Genomic DNA, 9,485 nt, shown 5'->3' on the forward strand with positions numbered 1-9,485 from the left:
CTTTATAAGAAATAGAATGCTTGTTTTTTGTGGCTGTGGTTTAGTTTCACATTGTAACTTTTTCTATTCATTTTTTATCGGTGCTTTGAATCGACGTTTAGAATTAAGTTCCTTTTTGTGTTGGTTTTATCAAAGTTTTAAGAGTTTTATGTTTGAGAAACTCAAACATTTCTTTGCTAAACAAAAACGTTAAAAGAATCATTTTGTGCCAAAGATAGTTAAGTAGCTGTTAATTGGTTTTTTTCTTATCTAATCTCTGGCTGGCAATTTTGAGGGAAAGTTATATTATCTGATGCCTTCAACTGCAGCACTTAGCTAGGACTTCATTTTACCAACCCCAGAGCAAAGAAAAACAAAGTTGACTTCTGCAGGATTTGAAATCAAAATGTTAAGAGTGAAAATATATACCACAAGGCATTTTTCTGCTGCTCTAATTGTTCTGTCAATCCCACACCCTTTTGGGAGACATTCCGAGTTCAAATCCTTCTAAAGTTAACTATGCTCTTCATCTTTTCAGGATTGGCAAAATGAAGTACTAGTCATGTACTGGGGTTTACACAATCAACTTGTGCCAAAGTTAGAAACAATTATTATTATTGGTATTGTTGTTGTTGTTGTTTTTATAATTATTCAAAGGTGCCAAGCTGGCAGAATCGGTAACACACCAGGCATAATGCTGAGTGGTATTTCGTCTGCCTCTATGTTCTGAGTTCAAATTCCACCGAATTCGACTTTGCCTTTCATCCTTCTGGGGTCGATAAATTAAGTACCAGTGAAACACTGAGGTTGATGTAATTGACTAGTCCCCTCCTCCTCCAAATTTCAGCTTCTGTGCCTTTAGTAGAAAGGGTTATTATTATCATTCAAAGTCCACCAAGGTCGATTTCGCCTTTCTTCCTTCCGGGGTTGATAAAATAAGGACCAGTTGAGCACTGGGGTCAATGTAATCAACTAGCCCTCTTCCCTGAAATTACTGGTACTGTGCTAAAATTTGAAATCTTTATCATCATCGTCGTCGTCATCATCGTCATCGTCGTCATCATCGTCATCATCACTACCGTCATTAGTTACTGTTTTATCCTTATCTTTGCAGATTCTTGTCTTTTATCTCTGAAACTCAATATGTTTAGTCAAATGATGTTGGAATGATTAAGTAACCTGAAATAATATATTTTTTTGAATTTTTCCTTTTTCTTTTTTTTTTTCTTTTCTGATAGACTAAACAAATACTTATTGGCAACTGTATTGAATAAATCCCAAAATAATTTTCTAGTACCAGTGTCTATGACGAGATGTTTAACTTTGATGACTTAGTATCAAGTTTCAGCATCAATAAGAAATCATGACCTCAGCATCCAGATTCAAGTAAACATAGGCCCAGACATGAAGAGCATCTAATGTTTCTATTAACGCTGCTTAGTTCTAACCTGAAGTTTAAATAATGTTAAATGTTAATATGTTAAGGCTTGTCTAATCAATTTGCTGAGGCAAAGCAAGCAATAAAATTCGAAGTAAATTACTTCCAAAACATTGCTTTGTGTTCCTAAGTATTATTTTTGCTCCGTGGGTTCATTGATCAAGGAAACAGAAACCAATTTTAGATAAGGATGGTGATGATGATGATGATGATATGTAGATGAATAGTCCGGCTAAAATTATATATTTGATTTGACTCGTTAATAAAAAAGAAAAAAATTAAAGTAAAAGATAGCATGTATGCGAATGATTATCATCATCATCATTATCCAATGTTTGCTATCCATTCTGGCATGTGTAGGATAAGTTGCAATAGTCTGAATCAGTTATTATTGGAATTTACTGTCCTCCTTCATGGGTCAGAGAACCATGTATTACATGTTTGATGTGGTTTCTATTGCTGGATGCCTTTTCTAACACAAACTGCACTACAGAGTATAATGGACGCATTTTATTATGGCACCAGCCTTAGAGGAGTTGTCATGTCCTCAACAAGACTAAAGAGTTCTTTTAACCCTGCATTATCTCAGCTCATTTGTCCACAGCAGTGGTTCCCAAACTTTTTAGGTTGCCGCCCCCTTGGCACCCCCCCCCACTAACTTACCACCACAAACAGAGACCTGTTTCTGAAGCAAATTCAAAGCAACTGTATTTCACATATAAAACGTTACCTAATTAGCCTGTTATTTTGTTGTTTTTACATCAGTCACCCCTTTTGGCTACCATATTATCACCCCACTTTTTTTCAACGCCCCCTTGAAACATTCCACTGCCTCCAAGGTGGGCGGTACTGCCCACTTTGGGAACCACTGGTCTTGAACATTCTGCTGTCTGTTTTCATAGCCTCAGTGTTAGTGAGTTTGTCTTGCATTGCATAAGGATAGACATTCCACACTACCTTATGTGGTGGTCATACCTTCAAGAGAGCCTGTCCAAGAAAGTGAAGGAGGAGAAAGACTAGGGATTGAAAGGGAGAAAGTGAAGAGACTAGAATAGAAGTGAGAGGGTGAGAGAAAGAAAAGGGGTAAGAATGAAGGGAAGAGAGAGAGAGAATTACTTGTTAATACAAATACAGACAGACAGACAGACAGACAGACAGACAGACAGACACACACACACACACACATGCATACATATGATAAAATTCAGTTAATGGGAAGAGTTAGTGCACTTTACATTTTCTGTGTGTATATACCTCAAAATTCTTTCAATCATTTTGAATTATTCACGTGATTCTTGTTGGAAAAGTATGAGTCTGGTGTGTTTTAATTTGTCTTGGAATCACAGTCTCGTTTAATATCCGTTTGAAATAACATATGGTTTTATACCCAAGTTTGTTAGTGAATGAATTATTAACTATGTTTTGTTCAATCCAGATATATAGCATATACATTTGTAACATGTTTAATCTTTTCCAATAACTTACACTGCTGGAGGATATCAAATGCACAATTCTAAGAAGTAGCTTAATGATGTGTCTCATATTTTTGCAAACACTTGTTGCTATTGTGTGTGTAAGTATGAGTGTGCTTGCATTTATAAGTGTCTTTGTTTGTGTGTGTGTGTGTGTGTGTGTGTGTGTGTGTGTGTGTGTGTGTAAATAGAATGGTGTCTGAGTTGTTTTTCTTTGCAAGAAATTATTAGTAGCTTATAAAAATATACACTGTGTTTATTAATCTCTCACCAGATGGAGTACTATTATTTGTTGATTTTACCTTCACAGAACAGTACACTATATATATATATGTACATAGGTTATATATATATATATATATATATATATATATAACCTATGTACATAATATAAATATTTAAATATTACAAAACTTGGCTGTAAGAGAAATATAAAAGTAAATACATTCCTTCTATACTTTTGATGGCTGGGAAAAATAGAGAACTGAATCTCCAGACAGATTATTTTACAGTCCAATGGCTGCTCCTCAGAGAAGACATACCGACTTTCCTGCCCCACTCAACAGTGTAAGATATCTAACTATCGTGGCACTCTGTTGGTTGCAACGACAAGGGTTCCAGTTGATCCGGTCAACGGAACAGCCTGCTCGTGAAGTTAACGTGCAAAATGGCTGAGCACTGTGTACCCTTATCGTAGTTCTCAGGGAGATTCGCCGTGACACAGAGTGTTACAAGGCTGGCCCCTTTGAAATACAGGTACAACAGAAACAGGAAGAAGGAGCGAGAGGAAGTGGTGGTGAAAGAGTACAGCAGGGTTCGCCACCACCCCATGCTGGAACCTTCTGGAGTTTTAGGTGTTTTTGCTCAATAAACACTCACAATGCCCAGTCTGGGAATTGAAACCATGATCCTACGACCATGAGTCCGCCGCCCTAACCACTGAGCCATTGTACCATCACATCTAACTATAATATAAAGGCAGTCATAAATTAGGCTACCACCATAATGGACAACTTGATTTGAATATTTGCTTTTAATGGTTAGTCATTAACCAATCTATATATTGTGAAAACAGAATCACAGTTGACATTACAACTGGTTGTTCTGTGCTTTTGAAAGATCTGTGGGATACAAAATATCTTTTTTGAAAAACACCTATGGGTCAGTGACAGAAAGAGCATCCAGTCGTAGAATCCTGCCTCAAATGAGTCCCGTTTTAACCTATGTTAATATTTGGAAAACATTTTAATTGAATAGAGGAGTCTCTGGATGTATACATATATAACAGTTATTAAAAGATTCAGTCTTCAGATGCTTTTTTTCAGCACATATGCGTGTGTGTGATGGGGTGTATGTTCATGTCTTCTTTTCTTGATTGATGTAGCATTTTTGTTGTAAATGAGTTCCACCGTCATACAAGCAGTGTCTCATTTCCAATGTTCTACAAAGACATGTCTGGGCATGGGGGGGGGGATATTTCTTTGCAGGGAAAGAGGGTCAGGGCTGGCAACAGGGTGAGCATCCAGACATAGGAAACCCTGTCTCAATGACCTCTGTCTGGCCCTTGATAAGCACGGACAATCAGGCATTAGAATAATGCTCATGATGATGATGATGGTGGTGGTGATGATGATGATGATGATGATGATGACATATATACAGCCAATTTAACAACCTGCTATAGACTTTTAGCAAATCATTCTGAAATTAGAAGTTGTATTTGTATTCTTTTGTTTGTCTTTTATTCTCTTTCTAACTTTATTGTTCCGACAGAAGATTTGCAGCCGCCGCTTTAACACCATTAATGCAAATAATCCATTCTAAAACCAATCATTCCAGAACATCTTAAAGCAATAAAGATTATCTTCTTTCCCTACTATTAAGAATCACATGTGTGATTTTTATCTTCTCTGTTTTTCTGCTTCTATATACGTACACATGTCTCCTTGTATATGATATTATGATGCCAGTTTGAATGATGGTATGTATAAATAACCAACTCTGAATGAACAAACCTTATAATTTTCTCTAAAGTAAGAAAAACAAAACATAGCAGCAACAACAACATCAACAACAGCAACAATAATAATAATAATGACAAAGGGATTAAGTTGATTACATCGACTCCAGTGCGTAACTGGTACTTAATTTATCGACCCCGAAAAGATGAAAGGCAAAGTCGACCTTGGCGGAATTTGAACTCAGAACGTAACGGCAGACGAAAACCCTAACAATAATAATAATAATAATAATAATAATAATAATAATAATAATAATGATAATATAATAATGATAATAATGATGATAATAATAATAATAATGATAATGATGATGATGATGATGATGATGATGATGATGATGATGATGATGATGATGATAAATATGAAATAGGGCTAAAGGAATAAATTTACTTTCATGTAATTCTTTAATGCATATTGAATGGAATTTATTATTTGTTTGATTTCTCAAATTTATTTTATTATTTTTTTTTTCTTTAATTTAGTTGTTGAATTCAATAGAGTTATATTTTACTCGTTTCTTCTTTTAATGTTGAATCTTCCCTTGACTTTATTTATGGTCTTCGTTTCTCCAGTTCTATGTTATTCCCATTGATTTACTCTCAAAGCAATGAAGACTTTTCATAATTTTCTCTTTTCTTTTCTCTCTCTCTCTCTCTCTCTCTCTCTCTCTCTCTCTCTCTCTCTCTGTCTCTCCTAGGTTCTCTTCCCTTTGTTGGGAGATGTACAGAAACTTTCCAGTCGAGCGTCCACATGCAAGGAGGAGTCATCTACTGGTAATATCTTGATCCACCACTCGCGAGATACCGCAGAAAAGCAGTGGGCTGAAACACGGGTCCTTACTTTAGCTGGAGTAGCACGCACCTTTAACTCAAAGCGATCGATTTTGCAAACAATAGGTAAATGCTTATTGCTATTTCAGCTGTTATTATTTCTTTGTAGAATTAAAAGAAAAAAAGGCAGCGATCATATTAATTTTCAGCTTCTCCGACATTGGTGGTTGGGAAACTTGTGAGGAAACCATGATTCATGAGCTGTGACAGTAGGAGACGAAACAGCAATATATTGAGAGCAGAAACCTCATTTGAACACTTGGAAAAGATGGCACTCTGCAAAAGTCATCCAGGTGCCAGGTGATGTTATGAAACTGAACGACAGATTTGGTCTATGATACAAAGACTTTAAGGTCTCTCATAGGAACAGCTGGAATATTTTTTACTTATTGAAAATTACTTGTGGCATACTTAGATTGTTGAAAAAATCGATAATCGGGCCCCTCCAATTGATCTACATATTACTAATATTTTATTTACTACATATTACTAATATTTTATTTAAACAACCAAAGGGAAATAACCCATACCACCTGCAGTTTTTAGTGAAGTGATCAATATTTGATTCTTATGATCAGCTGACCTAATTCTGCATTTCACTTCTCAGTTTTGAACTGCTAAACATTGTTATTGTACTTCCTTGATTTGAATCTTAAACCTTAAAGATTTCATTCATACATTTCTATACATGCATACTTTTTTGAATGCCCTTTACTCTGATAATTCTGCATATTTACAGTTACACTTTTTCCATGACAGTAGATAGATTTTTTATTCCACAACTTATTTGTAGTGGCTTCATGCAGGCATATCATGGATTCGATCTTCGATTGCCTAATGTCACTTCAACAGAGCTTTTCTCACGGTAAAACAATAGCTCTTTTGTGAATGACAACAGTTATACATTTCCCAGATGCCTTCGCTAAGCAGAATAATGTCTTTGCCACTTGACCCTTCTAACTTCGTCTAGGCCACCAGGGGTTAGAATGGAGATAACAGACCTCCAACGAAATCATTTGTTCTCAACAATATGTCTATCCTTCTGGCTGCTTTTCGATAGTTGTAAAAACACGAACTCCGTAAGCTAAAGGCAGTTACTGAGAGCGACCATCAGTGACCGTGAATGTTATTATTGCACTTTCTTCATTTCATTCTTAAACATTAAACACTTCATTCATATATTTATACACATATATACTACATTTATACATTACCTTTAATAAATTAGCCTTCATAAAGTTCACCGTTCAAATGCCACGATGAGTCAGAGTACTTTCTTGCCAACCTCTGAAAACCTGTCTCGCAAACCTCCAACAATCTCTCCCTCCTCCAGCTGACAACTTTTTGTAATTTTTCTTGTGATGGAAAATACACTTTTTGTGGCAGTTATAAAGAAATTGCTTTCTTATATCAGAGTAATAAGGTGTTTCAATAGAACATGACCCCAGCAATTACCGGGCACACCAGCTAGTGATGCATATATACATCTTCACTTCATACCAAGGAGCTTCTACAAAGTCATGCAAAATGTTAAAAATAGCAGCCAACTTTCTGAGCTACACTATACTGTATTAAAATATTCAGCAATGTGCTCCTACAATTTCAATTCTTGAAATTAAGTCAGGGTGATCACAAATGGATATTTTTTGGATGAAGGCTTTCTCACTTAAATAATAAAACTAATTATATCAAGAAAGCAACAAGACGTTTGAACAAAAATGAAAAGAAGTTTAATTGAAAATTAAGTAAATTTCGAAACCTTTAAAATATATTAGTGCCACCAAACTTTCCCAAGTTTAGAAGAATTAGATCTTGGAATGTTTAGATTAGAAAGATATGTTATGCTTTATATAATTATGCTTTAGCATAATTTTGCTTAACCTTTTTTCAAAAAGTTTTGTTGATTTTAGCAAATCAGTAAGAAGTAAGGGTTGTGCACCAATTAATTGCATTTGATGCACCAACTCAAAATCTAAAGATGGACAAAATGCTCGTAATCTTTTTGCCTGACATGGTAATGATGCTGCCAGCTCACAACCTCAGATTGGCATTAATTATGTTGAGCCCTGAAAGAATGAAAGACAAAGTTGATCTTAACAGGATTTGAACTCCAGTTGCAGAGAGTCAGAACAAATGCCACAACATTCTATCCAACACTGCAACAACTACACAACTTCTACATTTAAATGGTATGAATATACATTATAAAGCTGAAAAATTTAAATCAGGGAATCACCATTCTCCATGTCATTTGACCCCTATTTTTCCATTTGTCCCTTATTTTCTACACTAGCATGGATTAGAGTGGACAAGTCATCACAGTATGAGTTAATTCTTCTTTGGAGTTACTACTCTCTTAAAGAAGTTGAAGGACGAGGTATCAATGGCCATACAAGAAATCAAGCAAGAAGGCCTGAATTAGCAGCAAATTGCTATATGTTAACATGCCAATGCCGTTTATGAATTATGTAGAAAAATGTAAAATGAAAATGCAAGAAATATCATAAATAAAGAACTTGTCTATCAGCTTCCCTTCATCACAATATTTCTTTTGTGCTATCGACATAAAACGTTGGAATTTATCAAGAAAATGGTGTAAATTCAAAACTGTTGAACAATAACATTAATATCCCTTCTCGCTTTAGTGTGCACGCAGTGTTCTGTTTCTGTAAATATGCAACACCACAATGATTGATTATACAGTATGCTGACTGTTAAGTTGTTATTTAACCCTAGGTCAGCTTTGACCGAGCAGACCAATGGTCAAAGATGGTCAAGTCAGGCCATTTCTGTCCTGGTTGTTGTTTGCTTTTGTTTATCTTCATTTATTTTTTCATTTATTTCATTTGTAGGCTCAGGAGTGGCTGTGTGGTAAGTAGCTTGCTTACCAACCACATGGTTCTGGGTTCAGTCCCACTGCATGCACCTTGGGCAAGTGTCTGCTACTATAGCCTCGGGTCAACCAAAGCCTTGTGAGTGGATTTGGATGACAGAAACTGAAAGAAGCCCATCGTTTATATGTATATATATATATGTGTGTGTGTGTGTGTGTATATGTTTGTGTGTCTGTGTTTGTCCCCCCAACTCCGCCTGACAACCAATGCTGGTGTGTAACTTAGCGGTGTTCGGCAAAAGAGACCGATAGAATAAGTACCAGGCTTACAAAAAAATAAATCTTGGGGTCAATTTGCTCGACTAAAGGCGGTGCTCCAGCATGGCCAGAGTCAAATGGCTGAAACAAGTAAAAGAATAAAGAGTTATTAGTAATATTGCTAAGCAAAAATAAAAGTGGATGGATTTCAGTGAATGCATGTGGCGTATTGGTAAGGGTGTTACACTTACGATTGTGAAATCTTGGGTGTCAATTCCCAGGCCTGGCATTGTGCCCTTGAGCAAAACACTTCATTTCAAGTTACTTCAGTCTGCTCAGCCGTAAATGAATTCCAACAATAGCTGGGAAGTTAACCCTGTGACAGATTTGCAGCCCCTTTAAAGTGGGGATAGCTGTAATCTCATTCCTTATACATCATGGAAAGCAGGTTAAGTTTTGGTGTTAGGAATCATTCGTTCATGAGAGAAAAATACTGTAATACACCTCAGCTTACAATATCCAATTTTCTTTCTTTCTTTCTTTCTTTCTTTCTTTCTTTCTTTCTTTCTTTCTTTCTTTCTTTCTTTCTTTCTTCCTTCCTTCCTTCCTTCCTTCCTTCCTTCCTTCCTTCCTTCCTTCCTTCCTTTCTTTCTT

At 35.9% G+C, this 9,485-nt stretch overlaps 1 protein-coding gene across 1 annotated transcript in view; it reads left to right on the forward strand.

The window, feature by feature from the left end:
• The window catches only part of LOC106883236 (protein MON2 homolog), a 690,047-nt gene that overhangs the window by 525,358 nt on the left and 155,204 nt on the right, over nt 1-9,485 (forward strand). Inside the window, exon 23 of the mRNA XM_052972014.1 lies at nt 5,608-5,806. Within this exon, the coding sequence (XP_052827974.1) occupies nt 5,608-5,806 (199 nt within the window). The remainder of the gene's footprint in view (nt 1-5,607; nt 5,807-9,485) is intronic.

This window comes from Octopus bimaculoides, chromosome 11 (assembly GCF_001194135.2).
Source record: "Octopus bimaculoides isolate UCB-OBI-ISO-001 chromosome 11, ASM119413v2, whole genome shotgun sequence".
NCBI classification, from domain to species: Eukaryota; Metazoa; Mollusca; class Cephalopoda; order Octopoda; family Octopodidae; genus Octopus; species Octopus bimaculoides.